Source organism: Tachypleus tridentatus, chromosome 6 (assembly GCF_004210375.1).
Source record: "Tachypleus tridentatus isolate NWPU-2018 chromosome 6, ASM421037v1, whole genome shotgun sequence".
Taxonomy (NCBI): Eukaryota; Metazoa; Arthropoda; class Merostomata; order Xiphosura; family Limulidae; genus Tachypleus; species Tachypleus tridentatus.
Genome location: NC_134830.1, coordinates 41277932 through 41304037, shown reverse-complemented (window position 1 = coordinate 41304037; position 26106 = coordinate 41277932). Strand labels below are relative to the sequence as shown.

Below are 26106 nucleotides of genomic sequence, written 5' to 3'. Positions count from 1 at the left end.
CCATCTAAGATAGCACTTTGTGTGTGTATGTGTTTGTAGCAAGCCACACTTGTGTGTGTATGTGTTTGTAGCAAAGCCACATCGGGCTATCTGCTGTATCCACCGAGGTAATCGAACACCTAACTTTAGTGTTGTAAAACCGCAAACTTACTGCTGGTCAAGCGGAGGCTAGGAATAATGTTTGTCAAAGTCACAGATTATTTTTTGTTTTTGTCCCTTTGTGTAATTATACAGACTGGACTTTTCCGAATGATTAGGGTGTGTGCAAGGCAACACAAATGGTTTTCTGCCCAGAGTCGTTCCTAATTTTGAACTGATTACTAGAGCTAGGCAAAAACATCCTACGCCAAATCTTTGACTACTCTAATCAAATAGTGCACGGATTTGATCTTTACACACAATTCTTACTTTATAGTGAAGAAATTTAACGATATAAGTCTGATAAGAGAAATTTGTATGTCTTTGGTCCGGCTGTTTCTTTACAATAACGTAATAATATAGTTGATCATTGAACTTTGTTAAGCTATTTTATATATTATACAAGAACGACATTCCATTTTTACTAGATATACATAACACTTATTTTTTTCTTTTATTGTCTCTAAAAGATAACCAGAATCGCTGATAAGATCGGTGCTTTAGTTAATAGAAATAATGAATTATATGCGACCCTGAATGTATTATGATAGTAATTGGTTGTTCGTGGTTCAGATAACAAGAAAAAAACAAAAGCGCCACTCAATCCCACTCGCTCGTCTGAGCAATTACTCCAAACAAAGGGTTTATCACAGTTGCGGCTGGGAAAAATGTCTGCCGAATCATATGGGTTAACACGACTTTTATGTAGGTTGCGCTGTAGTCTGTCATTGGCTTTGTATCATTTTGTCTACTTTTGCATTCATGCGCTGGTCCAGATTGTGATAAAATTTTACTGAGAATGTTCATCGTGTAGGAATTTTTCCGTAGAGAAAAATAATAATGATAGACACGTAAACTGGTATGAATACTTCTTAGAATTTTTGCGGAAATTGTACAACGGTGTGACGTAAGTATCCTGAGAATTGTATTGTCTGCTGGCTTAAAAACTATAATTTTTACGAGCAGGAGATCGGTTAAACCTTATTTTAACACGTGAAATTGAGTCGATATATTGTAATATGGATCACTGATTAGAGAAAACTTGAAAGTGCGATGACGTTTCGATTAACTTTCAGGAACCTTAATCAAGTTGAGTTGTAAATACGATCCTTGAAAATATGTCGAATTGGTTCAACCGAGTTTTTAGGGCAGGTAATCTCTACTGATCCTCATCAGATTAACTGATAATATTATGATTTTGATATAATATACCGTAAAAAGGTTATTAACTTTATTAACTTCTATTTTGATAATAATCCGTATAATCATCTATTCTAGAAGTTACAAAAAGTTTCTCGATGTGTTCACGTACTCACTGTTAAGGGAATGCAAGATTTTTTATGAATAATCCGGAAGTTGTACATGAATCAGTTGAAAATTGGGTTAAATTATCTTTTAATTTTTTAAACTAAATAATAATGAGAAACAGGCGTCGTACCTACTATTAAACAGTGTGCCATAAAAAGTGCGTAATTGGTTGTTTTTAAACGAGCATACTTTTGATTTCTAGATTACAACTTCTGTTAGCACAGATCCTGAGTCAATTTATAATTTCAATAAATTATGAAGTTGGGCGTAGCCATAAGCGTTCATAGAAATTCCTCCAGGGGCAAAGTCTAAAGCTGTATATATCAGCTGAATATTAAAGAACAAAACAAAGACGGAAATACGTCATAAGGAAGAATAACTCGGATCTTACGCAGGATATCCAAATCTTAGATGGAATACAATTATATATAAATTCTTAAAATCGAAGCCACAATACAAACATCCAACACTAAAGAAAAAGTAATAAGGGGCGTCATCAAGTAATTCACCCTGCTTTGTAGCTACTGGCTTTGGGGGTACACCGTCTATCCAGTTTAACGTCAACTTCGCTGGCCTCGAATGAAAATCGAAGAAAAACAAAAAAAAAGAGCGGATACTCTAGCATTCAACGTCCCACATCCTAACTATTTTTTGCTGTCAACAACGAGAGGTGGAAAGATGATTGTTTGCAAGAAAAGTGTTTTTTGAATGCAGAAAAAAAAATAGAACACATTACATCGATAGGGAAAACAGTAAAACTTTCCTTGAAGTTAGCATTCTACACTCTAATATGATGTTTGTATATAAATACCAGGATGTTAAGGTATTACTATACTAAACGTAACCGATATTATAAGTATAGTTCCCATCCTTCACTATTTCATGGTGCTACCTGGATCAACAATACTTTAAAAGGGGATCCACACAGTAGCAGGTCTTATGTAGGGAAGCTGACAGAACTGCCGCTATATTAATCTGTCTAAGAGAGATCCACACAGTAGCTGCTCTTATGTAGGGAAGGTGATATAGCTTCCACATATACAGTCATGTGAAAAAGTTAGGACACATTTATTCCCACTTAAAATGGCTCAATTCACACAAAGGTGTATCGCACCAAGTGCACATGATTAGAAGATCGTTACTCAGCATTTTGAATGAGGCTTGCCCTATTTAAACCTCAGACATTTAGTTTGGTGTGCTCCTGACTGTTGAAGTGAGAGCGATTACCATGGTGAGAGCAAAAGAGCTGTCTGAGGCCTTCAGAAAGAAAATTGTAGTAGCTTATGAGTCTGGTAAGGGATTTAAAAAGATCCCAAAAGATTTTGAAATCAGCCATTCCACTGTCCGGGAAATAGTCAACAAGTGGAGGGCTTTCAAAAGAACTGCCAACATGCACAGGTCTGGTCGTCCAACAAGTTCACCCCGAGAGCAGACCGCATTATGCTAAAAGAGGTCTCCAAACACCCTAACATGTCATCACGGGACCTACAGCAGGCTCTGGCTACTGTTGATGTGAAAGTGCATGCCTCTATAATCAGAAAGAGCCTACACAAGTTCAACTTGCACAGGAGGTGTGCAAGGAGGAAACCTTTGCTCTCTATGAGAAACATCTAAGGCCAGACTGAAGTTTGCCAGAGAGAATGTAGACAAAGACCAGGCAGAACTTCTGGAATAATGTTCTTAAGACAGATGAGTCCAAAATTGAATTACTTGGACACCAGAACAGAGGAAATGTTTGGTATAAACCAAATACAGCATTCCAGGAAGAGAACCTCATACCAACTGCGAAGCATGGAGGTGGAAATGTCATGGTTTGGGGCTGCTTTGCTGCAGCAGGACCTGTACAGCTCACAATCATATAATCCACCATGAATTCTACCGTGTATCAGAGGGTGCTTGAGGATCATGTGAGACAATCTGTAAGAAAAGTAAAGCTGAAGCGGACCTGGAACCTGCAACACGACAATGGCCCAAAACATACCAGTAAATCCATCAAGGACTGGGTGAAAACTACGAAATGGAGAATCCTGGAATGGCCGAGTCAAAGCCCAGATCTTAAATCCCATTGAGATGATGTGGGGTGACTTGAAACAGCCTGTACATGCAAGAAACCCCTCAAACATCTCACAGCTGAAATAATTCTGCATTGAGGAGTGGGGCAAACTTTCTTCATACCGATGTCAGAGACTGGGAGATGGCTACAAGAAGCGTCTCACTGCAGTTAATTCAGCCAAAGAGGGTAACACTAGCTATTAGGGAGTAGGGTGTCCTAACTTTTTCCTCAGTTAGAATATGCATTTTTGTAGAATTACATTTACAGGAGATCTTAAAGTCTTTTCTTCAGTTTTAATTGTTTTTGTTATATTCCTATAATCTCTCAGTATTGTTGAAATTGAGATTAAATATCTATATATCCAAAAATGTTACAAAAATACACAGGCTTTCATAGGGTGTCCTAACTTTTTCACATGACTGTATAGAAAGATTTCCAATATGAATCGCATGGTGATTGCTTGTTTCGATACTTAATTAGAAAACCATAGAACAAGGGGTGGGCAACTTATTTTTCATAGAGGCCACAACTGTGGCTAATGAAAACCACGTTGGCCACACTATTAAAACAAAAATTGAAAGGTGTTAATTTAATTAAAATAATCGCATTTCAACTAACATTCAATATGAAAATTGTTGGGGATTTAATTAACAAGTGTCGTGAAATTTGGCTTAATATCTATGCTCAATGAGCATCTTAGCTCTGCCTCTAAATTTATATCAGTAAGCTGAAATCTATATTTAGACTTAAATCTAGCATAAAAAATGTTGACTCGCACACCCATGTGGATCCAAACATGGCAAATAATTTTGAAACTATTATCTTTTTTTAAATTTGGAAGACTCATTTATCAGAATAGTGAGCCACATCTCTCCAATATAACCTTTTTGTTTACCTTTTTTATATGTTCTACACTTTGGAGGATAAACATCTCGTCTTCATATTAACACTTATCTAAAGACAAAAAAGATGTAATTTCCTTACTGAAATTTCCTAAGTCAAATAGAAATGGATCATGCAAAAAATCGGAGAAACGTGATTTAAATATTTCACATAGTTTTGATCCAGTTCGCAAAGATATCATCTTTAGCATCAGAGAAATCATAGTCCTTATTTTCTAGAAAACTATCCAACTTTGCAAAATGTGTCAAATCATTCTTTTATAATTGTTCCGCAAGGAGGTTTAGCTTTAATTGAAATTCATGAATAGACTGATTGCTCACTTATTGTTTTACCTCTTCCCTGAAGCTTCATATTCAAATTATTTAAGTGAGACTTCATGTTGCACAGAAAGTGCAAATCACACTATGACAAAGTTTCAATTTCAGGGAAATTTTGAATCTTACCTTTTTCAAGAAGATACCCTTTTTCTTGAGGAAATAAGAAAGTAAATCGTTCCAAGACTTCTCCTCCACTTAATCACATCTTACATTCTCAAAATCAGTAAGATCATTAAAAGTACAATCACTGCTTTTCTTCAAAAACTTAACAAACTGTTGATGGATGAGAGAGCTTTCACTTCTAATATAATTCACAATTTTTACGACAATGTCCATCAAATTTTTCAGTTCATTACTTTTAGACATCTGAGCACATAAATTTTCCTTATGCAATGGAAAGATGGCAGCGTGGACTTCCCATCATTTTCAATTAAATGCTGCTTCAAAAGAGAAACAAATCCTAATTTCGCCCAGTCATGGCGGGTGCGCAGTCTGTTGTGACAGGAACCAGTTTGTTTAAAATCCACATAGAAAAATTTCTTGAAATGTCAAAAAGATGTAAAGATGTTTTTTCCACATGTTTAATCTCTTAATCCACAAAGGCCAAGCATTTCTTCCCTCACATGGAATTCTGAAGTTGCATATCAAACTTAAAATATCAACTGTGCAGTGTCGCTAACATCTGTTGACTCATCTAGTGATAAAGAAAAATACAAAGTATCTGAGTTGTTAAAGCAACTGATTTTCTATATCTTTCGCTAACTCTAGCATTCTGCGGACAATTGCTGTTCGACTTAATTGCAAATTATTTCTTTTGAAGAATATCATATTTTATTTTTGAATCATAATTCACCAACAGAGTTTAAATTACCACAATCAATATTTCTTTTATGAGTTAAGCAGCAAAAAATTTCTTTTTTGAGCTGGAATCCAAGCTACTTTATAGCTATCTGACGTAACTAGTTCTATCGATGACAAAAATCGTTTTAGGCCTCCCTTTCATTCAAGAAGTTGTGCTTTCAGACGGCTAATTTCGTTCGTACAATTTTTGCTATCAACTGGAAATTTTACGTCAAATTCGTTGTGAAAATGGTTAAAGTGTTGCTTAAGGTTGTATACTTCATTATTCTTAAAAATTTGTTACACAAAAGACACACTGACTTATTATTTGCTTCAATCACTGCAAATTTCAACTCCCGGCTTTCATCAAATTCTTGTTTCACGCTTTTTCCAGTCACGCGCCAGTTTCTTTTCGGCAGTAATGCCAGAATCAATTAAATTTCTTTATATTCTGAATGTTTACCATCATCTGGATTATTTCGTTTTCGAATTATCCACTTATCCATATTATGAAATTAAAAACAAAATATATTTAAACATTTTTAATTTACACAGTAAAAATGTTTGCAAGCGCATGCAAAACAATGCACACTCAATAACAAACATTTAAACCAGACTAACGTTACCAAATGGGCGGAGTCTGTGGCAGTGATGAAGCGCGCAGTATTAGCGATGACGTGAGGCAATGCAGTTGCTCACCAAATCTGCAATAAAAATAAATGATGAAAAAGGTTAATTCCTAAACTCGAGCTAGCCACATCTGGCCAGTGGCCATGGAGTTGCCCACCCCTCCTATAGGGCATCACGAGATGTCGTATTCGTGAAGAAAATTCAACGTAACTTATTACTTACAGTGAACACACGCAAGTATAAAGACGTATGCCAAATAGGACACAAGAAAACAAGAGGGTGATGCACAGGCTAAGGTAAACAAATCTAACACCCCAAAACCAGTTCTGACGTGACAACTAAAATTCTTTAGCATACCCCATGCTTTATCAGGAGATATTGCAAAACTTGTTAGTTCGATAGCGCAATTGGTGTTTTTTGAAGAAACTATTTTAGCTGAGATATGGAAACGTACAATCTAAATCAAGCTTTTCGATTTTATACCGCAAGGGGTTCAGAATTCACTATTTACGAGAATTTGCAGTGAATAGCACGAGACGTTTTGATTTTCACTAGTATTTCACATGATTAGCTTTGCCTTATAGTTCCTTTTGCAAAGTTATGTCTTCACCACTCTAGAATCGGAAGGGACGAGCTCTCCGTCTTTTATTTTGTAGTTGGCAAACACCAAATTATAATTGAGCCCGAAATAATTGTAATGACAAAGAGAATTCTAGTTATTTGATGAATACAACTATATCTGCGCATGTGATTCAAATACGCGTCGAATTTAAGTACTTGTGTGTGTATGTAATTAGTTATTTATATTAATAGCTTCATTGTTAAGCATCAGATAGTTTCTCTTGAGGACCATGTATGACATATTGATTGATAAATGTAATTTATCTATGATTTCAACCCGAGTAAAGTTTAAAAACATTAACAAACACATGTGTAATTTTCCATGTATTAAACTTGTAATTCGCTCTGTTCACAAACAATGAATTAAATTTTATTAACAAGAGTTGAATTGCAAGAACATTTTACAAATTTATGGTGTTACTTATTCAAACTCGTATTAAAATGATATCTTGTTCCGTAAAACTAAGACAACAACACTGATGTCGAGAAAACTCACTTGTAGAGAAATATATATGTAAAATCGGCTCGTTTGGGTTGAGAAAATATTTTACGTAGAAGAGCGAACAAAGTTTTTCGACCTTCTTCGGTCATCGTCAGGTTCACAAAGAAAGAAAGAGGTAGCTGACCACATGTTTGGAAGGGGTTGCGTAACAATACTTCATCAACATCAATAAGTTTCCTCCACAAACCGTAGAAAATATTATACGCACACACCTAGACAGAAAGCAGAATCAACCAACAAAAGTAAATATATCTCACGAATCAGAAAGTCACGAAACCATATACTGCTGCATACCATATATTCCCGACATCAGCAGACAAATAACCAACATTTGGCAAAAACTAGTAACAAAATATGACATTCCAATTAATACCAAATTTATTCAAAAACCAGGCACAAAACTGAGGTCTATACTATGTAAAAACTACACTGACAAACGCCAAACCAACATTATTTATAAAATACAATGTGATAACTGCCACGACGTCCATATTGGAGAAACAAGTAGAAAAATGAAAACCAGATTCAAAGAACACAAAAAGTCACCTTCACACGTTTTCGAACACTGCAAGTCAAATATACACAACATAACCATAGAAAACACTCAAATACTAAATAAAGAAATAAGCATAAACAAACGTAAAATTAAAGAAGCCTTACTTATACAACAACTTAAACCCAACATAAACCAATATAAAGGAACGCCTTTATACCAGTATTAAATATAATAAAATAAATAATATAAAATTATATATTCAAACATCTAACACCGCCAACTACATTCCGACACTCAGTTACACAACCCCTTCCAAACATGTGGTCAGCTTCCGGTCAGTTACCTTTTTCTTTCTTTGTGAACCTGACGATGACCGAAGAAGGTCGAAACGTTGTTCGCTCTTCTATGTAAAATAGTTTCTCAACCCAAACGAGCCGATTTTACATATATAAGACAACAACAGAAAAGGATAATTGCACAGCATACAGTACTGAAAATGCAGCATGTTTATAGCATTTTAATCACAGAATGTGACAGAGGAAGTAGTCACAATGTTAAAAAAGAATTGATGAAACGTTTTCACGTTTATATATGTACTTACTTTTTATAAAGTAATGTACTTGTATACTAGAATAAGCTTATGATTGGTTTGGTTTTGGAATTTCGCACAAAGCTACTCGAGGGCTATCTGTGCTAGCCGTCCCTAATTTAGTAGTGTAAGACTAGAGGGAAGGCAGCTAGTCATCACCACCCACCGCCAACTCTTGGGCTACTCTTTTACCAACGAATAGTGGGATTGACCGTCAAATTATACACCCCCACGGCTGGGAGGGCGAGCATGTTTAGCGCGACGCGGGCGCGAACCCGCGACCCTCGGATTACGAGTCGCACGCCTTACGCGCTTGGCCATGCCAGGCCTTATGAGCTTATGAAACACAACATTCTAATAAAATCAGGTAGGAAGCTTTACTTCAACGATTCCAAAAGCGCGATTCTTACTTCCTAATTTCCCTGACGGTGGGTCAGCAGTAGGCTAACGGATGTACAATTCTAATATTCTGGACCATAATTTTCGCTGTGGACAGGGTGCGAATAGTCATTGTGTACCTTTGTACAAAGGAAGTATGTTTGAGTATTGACTATTTCAAAGTCTAATTCGATTTATTCATTTATTTATTCAGCTTTTGTCTTTAAATAATTATTGCACTTGCAACTTCTATTCAATGTAATGTTTCCTGTGACTTGTTAGCAAACATACAAAGATTTCGTCAGAACAAGTAATATTTAACTAACAACGTAAGCAAGATAGGATGAGCCCTCGATTCGTACTTCATCAGTTCAAGATAATTTATTGAGTTAACTCAATGGGCAGTGTCAATGCTTTTCGTTTTAAATGTGTAATGCAGGAATGTTAAGAGTTTAAAAACATGAAAAGTAACACAACAATAAATCATGAAAGTTTGAAAATGTCGTTTTTAAATACTCACTTAAATAGTTCAGAAATTGATTATAACGTGAAATAAGGCCCGGCATGGCCAAGCGCGTTAAGGCGTACGACTCGTAATCTGAGGGTCGCGGGTTCGCATCCCCGTCGCGCCAAACATGCTCGCACTTTCAGCAGTGGGGGCGTTATAATTTTACGGTCAATCCCACTATTCGTTGGTAAAAGAGTAGCCCAAGAGTTGGCAGTGGGTAGTGATGACTAGCTGCCTTCCCTCTAGTTTTACACTGCTAAATTAGGGACGGCTAGCACAGATAGCCCTCGAGTAGCTTTGTGCGAAATTCAAAAACAAACAAAATCAAAACGTGAAATAAATATTTCAAACAATTGCTTGATTTGTTCATCTCTATTTGAAAATGGCAGACCTTCACAAAATCATATCTGCCCTAAAAACTTCAAGGTTTTTTGTTGTTTGTTTCAGCACTTACCATTTCTGTGTATGTGTAGCATTCATCAAATATACAGTGATGGATCTATAGTTTCCACAAACTTGTGAATTTTACTCCTGGAGTTGAATTAGTTAATGCTACACAATAAAATAGTTTACTTGCATAAAGTATTGCCAGTTGAAGTCTTGGTGCAACTATCAATTGAGTGGGAGTTAAAAGAAAGCTAAAATAATGATATAATAATATCGGTTTTTGTTAAGTTGGTTTTGTAGTAAAACGTAAAATATCTATAGTTTAGTGTAGCTGAACATGATCTGACTGTAACCATATCTGGAGAGATTCAAATATAGTTACATATTTGTCAGAACTGGCTTACATGTGAAATATTTTGAAGACTGATAAGAATGCTTTAATCTACAAACTACAGACTTGTTTTCATACAATTCACTAACGTATCTCCCCTCAGTGTGGATTCCTGTACGTAGTGAGGGGACTTACCAAGGAAGGTTCTGTTCTTTCAGTTTACTTCCTCTGGGATCTAAATATCCACCCACATGTTCGTCCGTGAATGGTGGGGTGGGGGGGAGAGAATCCGGACGGTTGAGGGGTCCAACCCTAAGACACCACTTTGGCCTTGAATTCATGTAGGCGGGCAGCCTTGGGGTGTCCCCTTAGGGTCAATTGACTGGTCCACATGGGTTAGGATCAACCAAAGCACAAGTGTTTCATGTTCTCAACAGGTGTTGTGGACAATGTATCTGATGCTGGTGTTTGGGTATAGTGCTCACGAAACTGGCATTGCTGCAGTGTCCTTGTTTGGCATTGTAGTGCGTCCCTTCGTGGAGCTTCATGGTGGGTGGAGTCAGTGGGCGCCGAAACACTTTTTTTATTATAGATCCCCAAAATAAAAACTTAAAGTAGTTAAAAAACAGCAATCTTCAACATCTGTAACACCTGTTGTACCTCACTTTCTTATACTACATTCTCTTTCAGACAAATCTTTAGGGTAGATGTCTCCCTTTTTCATTCAGAAGGGATTAGAAGGACTTGCTGGCTCTCTAAAGTCAGTCAAAAAGCTTCACTCTGGTGACATATTGGTGGAAACATCAACATCTAAACACAGTGAACTTTTTTTACATTCAAAGGCGATTGGGGATATGCCCATTGAGGTTACACCTCATGCTACTCTGAATTCTTCACGAGCAGCTATTGTTGAGAGGAATTTTAAGAACATCTACGAGATGGAGATTCTTGCTGGTTTCTCTATCCAAGGAGTTTTTGCAGTGAGGCGTATTTTCAATCGCAAAGATGAATTATGATGCCGACCAATGTCCTCATTCTGATATTTGCATCACTGCGTCCACCTGCCACTATCAAGGCAGGTTATTTTAATTGCCAGGCACAGCCATACATTCCAAACCCTCTTGGATGTTTCCAGTGTCATCGGTTCAATCACTAAATGGCATCATGTTGTGATTTCTTGACGTGTGGTCTTTGCAGTGGCAAAGGCCACGATGCCTATAGGTATGAAACAAACCCTCATTGCGTTAATTGCAATGGCTCTCATCCGTCCGACTTTCTTTTTTTCTCTAATTGGTTGAAAGAAGAAAAAAACATCTCCTGCTGGTACAGCAGTAAGCCTACAGATTTACAACGCTAAAATCAGAAGTTCGAATTCTCTCGGTGGACTCAGCAGATAGCCCTGTGTGACTTTGCTATAAAAAAAAAACAAACGCAAGAAAAAGAGGTGCAGCATTTGAAGAAGATTCAAAACATTACTTACCCTGAGGTTCAAAAGTTGCTGTCACCACTTCATCTTGAACGTGTGCTGCTGCACTTCGTTCCACTACTGCAGTGGGAATGCAGAGGGATCTCTCTGTACCTCCAAAATAATCGTTCTCAAACCAAATGAAAAGTCTTTTGACCTCCACGGTTAAAAAGGTTGAATACACGTCAACACCTATCTCTATTCCACTTCCTTTGGTTTCGGGTACGGGCGTTTCCTCTGGTACATCTTTTCCCGCCCCAAGATGCAAAGCGATCATCTGTTCACGTTCTCAGTCGCTGGAATCTTCTTCCAACGACAAAGACCTGCCCAATCGACTGAGGGCAGGATCTATGGATGTTGTCAGACTTCCCTCAAATTAAAAAAGGCGTGGTCGTAAACAGAAGGGCTTTCCACCCAGTTCGCCTACACGTAATTAAAAATGGCCACCTTGATACAATGGAACTGTCAAAGTTTACGTTTTATTTTGGATGACATCAAAGCATTGATTGCTTCCTACCATCCTGTATGTCTTTTCTTACAGGAAACATTTCTGAAACCTGCCGATACAGCCACCTTTCGGCAATTTTCTTTCTACAGAAATGACAAGCTGTGTGATGGACGAGTGTGTGGAAGGGTGGTACTGTTGGTTGATCAGCATGTGCCCACCCTGTCTTTGCCACATCTTTTGGAGGCCATAGCCATCTGTGTTTCCTTTGGTTATACCATCACTCTTTGTTTTCTCTACCTGTCACCTGGAGAGATATAAGATCAATCAAATCTTGGTGCTCTCATTGAATAGGTGCCATCTTCCCTTTTAATCTTGGGAGACTTTAATGGACATAATCACCTCTGGGGAGGTAGTGATACTGATAGGAGGGATTGCTCTGTAGAATGTATGTTCTCAGATTACAACCTTTCTCTTTTCAATACTAGTTCTTATACTTATTTTCATTCACCTAGTCAGTCCTATACTACTATTGATCTCTCAGTTTGTTCCCCTTTACTATTCTACCACTTTTCATGGAGGGTGGACAATAACCCACGAACGAGATAGTGATCTTTTCCTATAATTTTGAGACTAGCCGTGGTGGATGCCAAATGGCCCGCTTTCACTTTTCTTGCAAAACTTGGTCCTGCCATCGTCTGTAAGCCACCAATAGACCACTGTGTAGCAGAAGTAGCTGACTGTAATACACAAGCAGCTGCTCGATAAATTCCTAAAACCTCAAGTTTTCCACGATATCCTCATCCGTGATGGAATCCTGTGTGCCACATGGCATGAAATGCTCAAAAATGGCCTGAGATACTTTTCGTAGGTATCCTACACACTCGAACTGTATCGCTTTCCAGCAGGCCCGTGCACAAGCCCGGCAGGTAAGATGACAAAGCCAGAAGGAATCTTGGATTAAGTTCACAACCAGCATATCTTCTACCACCAGTTCCAAAGTCATATGGGACAATATTCGAAAGGTCAATGGGCAATATTATTCTGTCACCCTCTCGATCTTGCTTTCTGATAGCCAGGAAGTAGCTGATACCCAAAGCATCGCCGATACTCTAGGTGAAACCTTTTGCTAGGTATCTAGCACTTCTGCTTCATCTTCCACCTTCTTATTCATCAAGATTCGGGCAGAGCGATCATCTATTTCTTTTAGATCTGATTGTCCCTATGACTATAATCGCTTCTTTACACTAGTGGAACTCAAACTGGCCCTTCATTGGTCTGGCAGTACATCAGTTGGACCTGATGATGTACACTACGAGATCCTGCTTCTCTTGCTATTCTTCTGGTTGTTTTTTAACTAGATCTTGCAGGAAAATTATTTCCTGATGTTTGGTGCCAGGCTGTTGTTCTGCCTTTTTCTAAGCCTGAGAAGGTTCCCAAAATTCCTTCAAACGACCATCCAATTGCTTTGACTATTTCTGTAAGACCTCGGAGAGGGTGGCTAATACTCGTCTTTGGTTCCTCGAATCAAACAACTTCCTCTGACTCACCCAGTCTGGGTTCCGACAACAGCACTCCACCATGGATCACTTGATTCGAGTTGAAACGTCAATCAGAGAGAGGCCTTTCTCAAACGACAATATCTTGTATCAACATTGTTTGACCTTAAGAAGACTTATGATGCTACATGGAGATATGGCATTTTGCAAGACCTCCTCTTATATGCGTTACATTATTTTTAAAATGTTTAGTAAATAGGCAATTCCAAGTTCGTGTGGGTTCAACACTTTCCCTTTCTTTTCTACAGGAACACGGGGTCCCTTGGGACTGTGGTTTTGAGTGTCACACTCTTCAGTATAATAATTAATGCCATCACTGAACAACTTCTTCTTACTGTTACAAACAGGGCCTATGTCGACAACTGACATGAGATGTGAAAGCGCATGCAAACGATTAAACAGCAGCTACAGACTGCCCTCAATCGTTTATTGAAGTGGACCACAATAAATAATTTTAACTTTTCTCTCATTAAAACCATTTCCATGCACTTTTGCTGTCAAAAGGTTATTCACCCCAATCTTGAACTCCGTATCGGTGAAATTGTGCTATCTGTGGTCCACTGAGATAAAGTTCTTGGGGCTTATCTTTGACCATAAGCTAAACTTTATACCACACATCAAGCAGCTACGAGTCAAATGTACAAGAGCACTGAACATCCTGTCCTTTCTTCCACCACTTGGGGAGCAGATCAATGTTCTATGCTAAAGATATATCGTGCTGTTATTTGATCGAAACTAGACCATGGGTCATTGGTTTGTGGTTCTGCCAGGACCTCGGCCTTGAAGGTGCTGCATCCCATTCATCATCAGGGACTTTGGCTCTGCACTGGGGCTTCCACCGTTTGCAACTGTCTTTACTATATGCTTTAAAACTTTGTTCCTTACCAAAGCATTCCACCTAGGGTTGTATTTTCCTTTCTCAGTGAGCCATACTTTTTCAGAACAGATGATCTGCCATTGCTCCTTTTGGCCTTTGTATCCAGATGCAGTTGGATGAATTGGGTCTGTCCTTGGATAACATTGCTCTATCCACTGATCAGCCCATCCCACTATGGCTTATTACAGTCCCCAAATGTGACCTTTCTTGAACTCACCTGAGAAAAGCAGATACTCCCGATTGGAAGTACCCTTTGTTATTTGCTGAACATCTTTTGAACCATCTTTTCATTCCTATTTATGTTTGTTGCGGTTCGGTGGTTGTGAACAGAATCTTCTCTACTGTTTCTGCGTTCACAGTTGAACTGTATGTCATTTCTCTTGCCCTGGATCACATAGAAGCTAACCAGTACTCAAATTGCACTATTTATACTGACTCAATTCCCTACTAGCCCTGGAATCGATTCACGTTCGTTCTCGCCATGATCTCGCCGATATTCAAAACCGACTGGCCAATTTCTTTTTAACATCTACTTCTATCGGGTTTTTCTGGTTACCAGGCCATCTTGGTACTCGCCGGAACGGGCTCGCCGATACCGCAGCTAAATCTGTCTGCTCTGGAAGCATTGCTGCTCTGCCTGTTCCATACATGGATTGTGGTCCTGTATTCAAGGCTCGACTTTCCGACATTTGGCAGTCGATTTGGAGTGAGCAACGTGAAAACAAGCTTTTCCAATTAAAACCCTTTATTGGACTTTGACTGCCTTCTTTCCGTAAGGATGGAAATAGGAAGTTGTCCGAACTAGACTACGAATTGGCCATAGTTTTTTATCTCATCGTTTTCTTTTATCTGGGACTGATGTGCCAATGTATTGCCTGTGTGACGCTCAGGTAACAATAAGCCACATTTTACTGTCTTGCCATTGTTACGACTCTCAACGATGGCACTATTTTTAACATGTTTTGTCCCAAGGTTTTATTATAACGTAAGACAGTGCTATTGGTGATGGTGACATTGTCCACCTTACAAATGTTTTTAATTTTTTTAAAGGTCATTAATCTTTTAATTTATAAATTTACATTTTTAATACGATTCCTTTTTTAATAATTAAAGTACAACTAGTTGGATTTGAAATTAAAAAAGGGCCGTAACGTCAAATAACTCGAATCTAGGACGGGAAAAGCCAACTTCAGGTGTCTAATGCTGATGTTTAAACTTACCCGTTAGTCATCCTGGCCAGTTATAATAATTAAAACTATGCTGCAGAAAGTATTTTAAAACTTGCATAACTTTGCTTTCTGAAATCAGCCACGACGTCAAATAATTCGGGTCCCGGCATGGGCAGATGTTTAAGGCACTCGACATTTATTATCCGAGAGTCGCGGGTTCGAATCCCCGTCACACCGAGCATGCTCGCCCTTTCAGCTGTAGGGGCGTTGGTAAAAGAGTAGCCCCAAAGTTGGCGGTGGGTGGTGATGACTAACTGCCTTCCCTCTAGTCTTACACCGCTAAATTAGGAAGGGCTAGAGCAGATAGCCCTCGTGTAGCTTTGCGCGAAATTCAAAACGAACAAACAAACAATGAAATAACTGGAAACCAGGACTGGAAAGACCAACTTCAGGTGATTGATGCTGATGTTTGAACTTACCCGTTAGTCATCCTGGCGAGTTATGATAATTAAAATTGTGCTACAGAGAGTTCTTTACAACTTGTATTACTGTAGTTTCTCACTTACTGTTCTGAATTAGATATAAAAATTGGATTTAATGCTATTTATCTTTTTAATTCAAAAATAAAATTTTGTTTTGTTTTAGCTTGATTCATTTTAATAATTTTACTTTAATTTTAACGGTTTACCGGATGTATGGAGCTGATAGCCTAGTTGCTTTGCACTATGAAACGCCAAACCAACCAAATAACGTATCTACATAATTTTTCATATTAATTCATTTTTCCTGTTATAACACTCAATGTAAAAACTGTACAAAACAGTTGGGTAGAATTACTAGTTTGCCGTATCAACTACATAGGAAGTCCTTAGCAGTGATTAATTGGGTTAATTGTTGTATAGAAAAACTCAAATATGCATTTAAAAAGTTGATAAGGTTAGGAATACCAGTAAAGTACATTTCTTTTGTTATACAAAGGTGAATCTTAACAAACGCACTGATAGATTGATATATAGATATAATCTCTCTTGGAATCTCAGTATATTAACCACGTTGGTTAATACAGTCAACACTTTAAATTACAACCATATTTAAGATTTCATAAAATTATTTTTTTGTACAAAAAGCTACAGAAAATTAAACTATCACAATACATATTTTACTCTTGCTGTCAGGTAGTTCAGTATCTTGACAAATCTACATTTTATTCACATCTGGTTAGGTTTGGGTTGGAAAAGTCTGGACCGGTTATTCCTGTAAGAAAAAAAATATATTTATGTGGGATTTTCCATAAATTCTTAAACGTGCTGGTACATCCTGTTCAAAATTAAAATATGATGGAACATTTCTACAAAAGTAATACTATTGTAATTGTTTTAGAGGATCATGTTGCAACTTTCTGTATAAATAACCAGTTGTGTGCTTTGCTGTTAAATGTTCATATCCTTATTACTGTTTATAATACATTTAATAGAATGGGGATAAAATGGCTCTGTGTAGCAATCATTTTTTTTTTTTTTTACTTCTGCTGTAAATTAAAATAATAAAAGAAATTACCTACTGCTGTATGTTATATTTTGACACTCATACACACATACATTTCCAATACCATAATTGTTATTTGTAATTGTATTCTTACCCTAAAAACCAGTGTGGTTTGATCAATTAACGTAATGTCATTCCTTTTCATTTCAGGCTTTTGCTATGATGGATACATCAATGCTAAAGATTCCAGGTGAAATCACTTTCTTCCTGCAAACTGGATTATTCAAGGACACTGTTTCAGTGGATGTCAGTGAGCTCAACCTTAAAAAACTCAAGGACTTGGCATGCAACTTCATAGACAAGAAGGTTGGTTGATTTATGATTTGTATTTAATATTTCGTATTTGCTTAGAAAGAGCTTAAAAGACTGAAACTGGATAAAATTTAGAAATTTGGAAATTTTTAAATAGGTTCTGCAAATTTTGGGACCGTTGGTAAATTGAGTAAAAACATTGTAAAATCAAAATTTATAGGTAAGAGCAAAACTTTTGAACTAATAGAACTAATAAATACAGTAGTAATGATGTACAATAGAAATAAATGTTTTGACTTATTAATGTTTGAAATAAATGTTTGATAAAGTAATAAATTCTTTCATGTTTTATATCTGGTACAGAACATTATGTATATTATGTGAGAGAAAATCCAATTAATTTGAGTTCTCACTGTGAATAATAGTATATTAGCTGTGTAACTTGTTAATTGCATAAATCTGATCTTGACGGTGAAATGTTACTAAATTTTATAAAAACATAAGGGTTTCTTCATACAATGGCACTTTAGATGCCAGACTCTTTATTTACAATGTTCTTGTATTTTCCTCAAGGACAGTAAAAGAAAGGCTTTGGAAATTACCACTCTGATATTGTATCTTGTAAAATGGTGAAGAATAACCATGATAACATAATGGGATTTAAATATAATGATTTGACACAAAAAATCTTCAAATTCTATCAGTGTTTTAGGTCCTCATAACAAAACTTTTGTTATAAACACTGGAATATAGTTGTTGTTCTACAACAAACTTGTTTTAATGACATATACAAATAAATCAGAATGTTTATTCAGTATAAGTCTCTGTGTAATAAAAACTGTCAGTTAAATAACTTTTAAATATGTTAACATTTTTGTTTAATAAACCCTTGGTATAGGTAACACATTTTTAAAATGTTAATTTCTCATGATACATATTAACTTAGTAGCACCCAACAGGAAAAAAAACAATTTGAATTGTAAAAAATTAATAAATTTATTTTAAAAGATGTAATATTAATTAAAGATGGAAATAAAGATTTTTACATAAGGAAATGTTTCTGTATAAAATTCTTAATTTAAACTGAACAGTAATTATTCAGTAACTTGATTTCTTTATAAATTAATATTGTGATAATTCTTCTGCTTTAAAATTACTCTTGTGGTCTGTGTAATTAAACATTCTTTGCTTTGATGTGGTTTAAGCTTAAATAATTTCAAAAAAGTTTTTTAACTTTTTTAAAAAGCGAGTTTTTGGCATGTATGTTTCATAAATCTGTCAAACAATTTACTTCATGTGATTCTTATTTTAAAAAAAGATCTATCACATGAAACTTCCAGTCACTTGCTAATACAGTTCCTTATTATACAGTAATTTAGATCTGCCTGTTTTGAAGCAAACTGGTAATTTTGAAATTGGCTCTTTAGAGCTAGATGTGAAATTAAAAATGCTGTTCAAGATGATATGACTTAATAGTAAGTTATTTTCTTGAACTGTTCATCCATGAAGTACAGATACTGTTTAAAACATAGGTTTTGATGTTTGTGATAGTGTTGGAATGGTTCAAGTAGTACTTTAAAATCTTTTTGTATTAGTTATTTTGCTAAAATATTATTGTTTTAATCTTTGTCTGTGGAATAATTTTAGAATTGGAAATGTGTTGTGCTCAATCTATGTATAATTCCAGTTTGAAAAAAAATTATAATTAGCTCTAAAATTAAAGTACCTTCTATATGTTTGAAGTTAAGTATTTAACAATGTTTTATGCATGTTATGCAAAATGACATAATGAAATTAGTGCAATTTCATGTGTTTGTCATATTTAAAGCTCTTAAACTACATAATGTAAAAAAAATTGAAATATTTTATGCATCTTAAAAAAATGCACTGTGTTCCTTAAAATTCTGTCAAAAACAACTGTTTTACCTACTTCTGTGAATGTTGAAAATGGACTGTAATTGAATTACTTTACTTCATTAATTGTAAATTAAGTAAATACATTTTTATTTGCACTATGAAAACCAAAATACTTAAAAGTAAATAAATTTATGATCATTCAAGTTGTCCAGGTGTTAACTTGCACTTTTCAATGTGACTGCAGCTTGGAACCTTTTGGATTGAATGAAAAAATTGATTATGCAGAAAGGAAAGTGTAAATGTAACTTTCTGTGTTCAGTTAGTCAGTGAAGAAATCTGTGCCAGGCACATGAGGTTTCTCCAGTGCAATAGAGCATGTAATCTTGTTTAAACCACAGGCATAACACAATCATTAATTCTTGTACCCCTTCATGTAGTTTCCTGACCATGGCTTGAATCGCTTGAGTGAACGCCTTATCCTATTTCGCCATGAGTACAACTCAGAAAATTTGTTGCTTCCAATCAATGCAGCCACCGACGTAACAGAGAACACTGTTGTGGAAATCATTCTGTCAGGTATTATAGATTTCTAGTTTTTGTTCTTTATAATGCCAAAACTGACTATAGCAGCAGATTACTAACTTTTGGTAACAATGTGGAAAAGTGATAAAATTTGGTGATACGTATTCAGATACTTGTTTGAAAGACAAACAAAATGACTTTGACAAAGCACCCTTTCTGAGGTATACATTTTAATGGTTATCTTAAAACGTGTTGTTGTTTTTCAGTGTGTGCTGTAAATATTCCATGAGGTTTGTTGTTTTTTTTAAAGGTGTATCATTATGTAACGATGTCACATGTCAAACACATTATTTTTTACTCCCTTATGTTGAGATTGGTGATGTTTCACGCATGCGTCAAAACTATAATTCCAAAGTCAAGTACTCTGTATAGTTAACCAGTTACTAAAGATTGTATTTAGTGAAAGTTAACTATTGTTTTTGCACTTTGAAGCTGTGTGCTGTTGACTGGAATTATACTAAGTTTCTGCATTTTATTCTTTTTTATAATAAAGAGAGGTAGTGTATCAATAGGTGCTTTAACAGTAGTAATTAAATTTATGGCGTGTATTGTGGGTTATGATAGCTAAAATGTTCAATAGTGTAAGTTTAAATGTAAAGAGTTACAACAAAATGGTTAACAATTTCACTATGGCAATATGAATAGTGTAAGCTTTGATTCTTGAAAGCAACAGACTTTTAGATGCATCTTCACACAATTATAATGTAGTTTTGCTGCATGGTTACAGTATATATATATCATTATCAAATTTCACACACTAAACAAGAAAATTTTCTCAGTACAGTAGCTTAGAAACATTATTGTCACTTTTATGAATATGAATATTAAATGAGATTACCAAAACTACTATTGCCGAGATACTTTTGACATACAGTATATAAATCTGAAGAAAAATGATTACCATAACTACTAACATTAGTTATTTATTTTTAAAATTACAAAATTCACCAAAACTCATTTGTATAAATGCTTTTCTCATGTTATTTGTAACTACTTTGTGTGAAAAAACTTAACTATTTTGCATTTCTCTAGTTTTACATTGTATATGTTTATATAAGTGAGATACAGGAATCAAGAAATATAAGATAATTGCATTTGATCTTTCATTCTTACTGTGATTTATAAATTTAAGATTAGATTCCATGTTTCCAATCTCTCTTTGTTAACCTGAAGATGACCTAAGAAGGCTGAAACATCATTCTGTACTTTATTTTAATTAAAGTTATAAAACCATCTTTTGAATATAGATGTTACATTTATTCTGTAGTATGTAAAATTGTTTAATGTGTGTTTCACAGTAAATAACCCATCTGATGACATTCAAATAAGACCACATGGCCTCATGGTGCATTCGTACAGATCCCCAACTTTTTGTGACTTCTGTGGAGAACTGCTGTTTGGGCTGGTGAGACAAGGGCTTAAGTGTGAAGGTAAAACTGGAATATGAGAAACAGCATTGAACTTTGTAATTAAGTAATGCAATAAAACAAAAAAACTTCTAATGATAATGCAAGACTTTTTGTGAACAGTTTTTGTTTGAGTCACTAATGACAAATTTACAGTGTGAAATAAACTAAATAAATACATTTTTAAGCTTATACATAAAACATGGTCTTGTATGATCTATGTGTAAGAAGTCTTAGAAAAATAAAATCATGACTGTTATGCCAACTTTCACCTCACTCGCTCATCATAAGATGGTTCCATAAATTATGGGGTGTATTGGTTTTTAACACAACCCATGGATGGGGAAACAAATTGTTTTTGGATTTTTAAAAAAGGGATTAATTATGAAAATATTTTTAATTTTATAACAATAAAAGCTGAGGTTGGTGAAATAATAATTGATGTGTGAAGGTAATTTAAATATTGTACATTTTTGTCAGATCCTGTTTACAGGTAAAACAAGATTTGAATGTAAAGTTAAGTCATAAAAGTGAAAAAAGTACTTTATAGAACTACAGTTCAACTCTTAAACTATAAGTTTGATGGTGAAACTTAATTCATAAATACTAAAAACTTGTTGTTGTTGCTTTTTTTTTGTGAAAAACCTGAAATATTTAAGAACTTGTTTTACAAATTTGTAAATGTATACAACTTACATACTATTGGATTATTTAAATGTCTTGCTGGTGGAGAACAATAGGCTTATACAAGGTTTGGTTTTTGTACAAGGTGCTATTACAGTATTTCAGTTTTGATATTTGTTTTTAATTTCTTGTTATCTTTGAGACAATGTTGTTTCAGCATGTGATAACATTAACAAAATGAAGAATTTTGAGATAGCTATCTTGTGTTGTAATACTTAAGTGCAGACATTATGATCATTACATAAATGGCATTAACAGTTGAAGATAAGGTTAATATGAAGAATGTGGTAGGTAGAAGTTGCTAGAAATTGCTTGTCTTGCAACCCAAAGTTTCTGCTTATTTTTACAAGTGGTGTAACTTTGCAGGATATATTTTACACAATTATGTAAAATATACCTTTTAATAAAGCTTTTTTTTTTGTACAGTTCTGCATGCAATAAAAATGATGTGTGATGCAAATTATAATTCAGAAATAGTTTTAAGTAGCTTGTCATAAATTATTATTTAGATATCAATAAATATTTAATAGAAGTTTATCAGTATACCAGTTTTGAAATAATAAATGTGAATGAGTGCAAAATGTCTTCAAATAATTTTCAAGAGTATTTCATTGTTCAGTGATTATGTAATTAAAAACAAATCGTTTAAATCTTTAATGTTCGTAGTAAGCGTCTAAAATAAAATTGTTTTTCTTTGTGTTAAAGATCTTTTCTCTGAAAGTTACAGTTGTGATCAGAATAATCATACTTCTAACTATCTTCTCATTTTTTCAGTTTAAATATTAATTTTATAATTTTCTTTAGGATGTTTCTTTAAAGTGTAATATGACAATCATACGAGAAACTACAAACATGGACAATAATATTCAGTGATTCATATAGCTTTGTCTCTTAAGTATAAAATGCAAGTAATCCTAACTTACATAGTAATATAAGAACAGTTTATCTTGATAGTGTTGCATGACCTCTCACTGTTTTCTCTCATTTGACATTCAGTGCTTCATACTAATGACTGTCATTGCCTCTTTTTATATGATTGTAGAGTCATCTAAACTATTTGAGCCATAAAATTATGTCATTAAAACTACTGCAGTAGTTTATTTTCACATCACAGAAATTTTGGTTTTTACAGTTAATACAGAATACCATAATATACAATTGTCTGTGTTGTGTTTTTTAACAGGGTGTGGTTTAAATTTTCACAAAAGGTGTGCTTATAAAATTCCAAACAATTGTACAAGCACATACAGACGAAGGTCCTCAACTTATTTTTATCCCCAAACTCCTATGGAACTGGTACAGAGGACAACAAGTAGTGGGCCAGTATTTTCAGACGACATTTCTGTGAGTTGAATTTGCTTTATAGGAATTGTATTTTACTCATTGTCTTTTAGAATTATAAGTTATTTCTTGTTGTTTCTTTAGATGCAAAAAAATATAAGTTCTGCTTATTACTATGAGCTATATATGATCAAACAAATTTATAAAATCTGAGGTTTTGAGTCCATTTTTACTTTTATCATCAACAGTAATATACAAAATGTATAGAGTTTTCTAACGATATTAGTTAATAATAGTTTTGAGTTTTAAGTAAGAAATTCCAACAGAAGCATTAAACAGTTTGCAGTAGCTTATCAAGATTAAATTCTACCCTTCCTGATCTGCTTGTTTATACTTGCATTTTGAAAATTCTTGGGGTTTTCTGTTCAATAAATAGCATCGTTCTTCTCATAAATTAGCTTTCTTGATTTAATTTTGAAATTTATTTTAAGATTCTCCTCACTACATCCACAGAAAACATATGACCATTTTGAGAATAGGTGTTCTTGCTCATCTGTTGTTATTTAAATTTTACTTAGGTGATATGTCTTAGTCTTTTCTTATTACAATGTTTGCTACTTTGGAATATTTGAAATGCTTACGATTGTTTCATGTCTACATGTGTATATTACCTTTCAAGGTAGGAGAGACTGTTATTGCTTACTATATTATGCTTCCTCAGCAATACATTTTCTCTACTTACATTATAACTTTTTCTATATTTATTTTATACCAAGTCTAATTTTAGCATAATAGTATATTACAAACTCAGGAAATATTTTACATTTGCTTTTCCAAAACTTATAAGTAACCAAAGGAAATGTCCTGTACATAAATTGTAGTTTTCTAAAAACAAACTGTTTTCTTAAAATAAATTAAACTAAACAACAAATATAAATGGAAAACAATTTATTATGAGGAAATGCAATGATGCTGGAACAATGTTTTGAATAGGAACTTCTGTTCATTTATATGAGTTATAAGGCTCCCACACCCTCAAAACTCCTAGTTTTCTATATCCTTGAATAAAGGATCCTAGTTTTCTTTCAGATTGTTTCTATAGAGCTAGAACAGACTAAAAAACTAAATAAACATTATAAATTAACTCTGCAACAGAAAATTCAAAAATATATTGGCTGTAAAGAATTGGTGTGCTAAGTTGGACAGTATTCTCCTTCGACTATTTGTATCCTATACAATATACACACATCCACACACAGACACTAAAAGGGATGTAAATGAAGAGAAAAATTCATTTTGTCCACCAATTTTAAATTTTTGTCACAACAGATCCTTGTCTTGCTGTTTGTCGAAGAGTTCAGTTGATATATTTGAGCTTAAATATAGGCTGTATTGGATTATCAGATCTTTTACTTTCAGGATTTTGAATTATTTTTAATTAAACCTTTTTTGTATAGTTGATGCCGATTTCTTCAGGAAAAGAAAAAAAGTCATCAGTGAACATGGGAAGGCCACCTTGGGTTGACAGAGAGTTGGCAGGAAGAATTAAAGTTCCACATACTTTTGTTGTACATTCCTACACTCGTCCCACTGTGTGCAAGCACTGTAAAAAACTCCTAAGGGGTTTGTTTCGCCAAGGCATGCAGTGCAAAGGTAAAATTATACACAGTAAATGTTTATTTCATTAATGATACATTTTGTTATTAGAGGAGTGGTGCTTTGCATAATACTGATGTTTTATTTACATCATTTGGGGTTTAGGCAAGAGCTTGACCATCTTAGAATAAAATAATTTGCATAGATAATTATATTACTCATCATTTTTAGAATATTGTTGACTTAATTATGTACAAGACTATTGCACACATGTATTGTGATTGACTAATGACTTAGTTATGAAACCAAAACCTCTTACCAGGGTGCATAAAAGCATAAATTACTGAAAAGAAAAGACAAAAGTTTATGATTTGGTTATATTATTTTAGCAGTATTATTTGCAAGTTCGAAAAAAAGCCAAATAACTCATGAATGCATGGCAACCAAAATTTTCCAAGAATTTGTAAAACCCAAATAATTCTTGCTTCTTTCCCTTCCTCAAAAAATTTAATGGAGGCTGAAATCTGAACATTTAGTAATTTTTAGTTTCACTTATTTATTTTGGAAAGTAATTTTTACCTTGTAAACAGTGGTTGCTTTAGCTGAGCTCAAAAATAATAAATTTAGATAGTGCATTTCTATGTGGAAGTACTTGCATCATAAGAAACCTAGTTTTCTCAACACAGAAACAAAAATTACAGTAAATGAATTAACTTTTTAACCACACCCAAATAAATGAGATTTTCTTAGCAACTTTTGTAGAATAGCCATCTTCAAATCCAAATTTCATAGGTAAAGGATGTTATATCTTGGTTATGTGTATTAAGTTTGGAATGTATAGCAAAGAAAAAGAAATGAAGATACAATTGTTTAGTGTTTGAAATGAAACTCTCAACTTCTTTCCTTCTCTTTCTTAGAGGTACATGCTTAAAACCTAAGTTATCTTTATCCTCTTTGACTTTTTCATGAAATTCGTATGAAGTGGGATAAAGGTTTTGTTATAAACTTTAACCAAAATCTCAGCAAACAAAATCTAAAAATTTGTTATGCTTCCTGTATAATTAATTTATTGTTGTATTAAGCAATCTGCTTATAACACAATAACAAGGAATTGTTTTCTCTGATCAATGCATTGAAGATTGAATATTTAGAAAAGACAAATTTGCATTTTTATGAATATCTCCTTTTGCATAACGTGATTGCTAAACCAAGCTTTCAAGGTGTGTGTGTGTGTGTTTTTATACCTAATATTATTTTCTGTCAATTTATCACACACTACGCAGAAAGTATGTCACTTTACATCAGTGGAATTTGTGTCTTGGATAAGTTTTCTTTTGACCTTGAAGCTGAATTATTAATAAACTGTGATAATTATCATTTTCTTGAA

At 34.6% G+C, this 26106-nt stretch overlaps 1 protein-coding gene and 1 long non-coding RNA gene across 3 annotated transcripts in view; one reads left to right on the top strand and one right to left on the bottom strand.

Moving 5' to 3' along the window:
* LOC143252321 (serine/threonine-protein kinase D1-like) overlaps positions 1-26106 on the top strand; it is a 64405-nt gene that overhangs the window by 12513 nt on the left and 25786 nt on the right. For both annotated transcript variants that reach the window (XM_076504284.1, XM_076504283.1), the window contains exons 2-6: positions 17212-17367; positions 19608-19746; positions 21051-21182; positions 23026-23186; positions 24581-24776. In XM_076504284.1, coding sequence (XP_076360399.1) covers positions 17212-17367; positions 19608-19746; positions 21051-21182; positions 23026-23186; positions 24581-24776 — 784 coding nt within the window. The remainder of the gene's footprint in view (positions 1-17211; positions 17368-19607; positions 19747-21050; positions 21183-23025; positions 23187-24580; positions 24777-26106) is intronic.
* LOC143252322 (uncharacterized) lies at positions 16541-17287 on the bottom strand. The gene is made up of 2 exons (XR_013028930.1): positions 17156-17287; positions 16541-16770 (listed from the first exon to the last, which is right to left on the bottom strand). It is a non-coding gene; the product is annotated as an uncharacterized LOC143252322 (long non-coding RNA).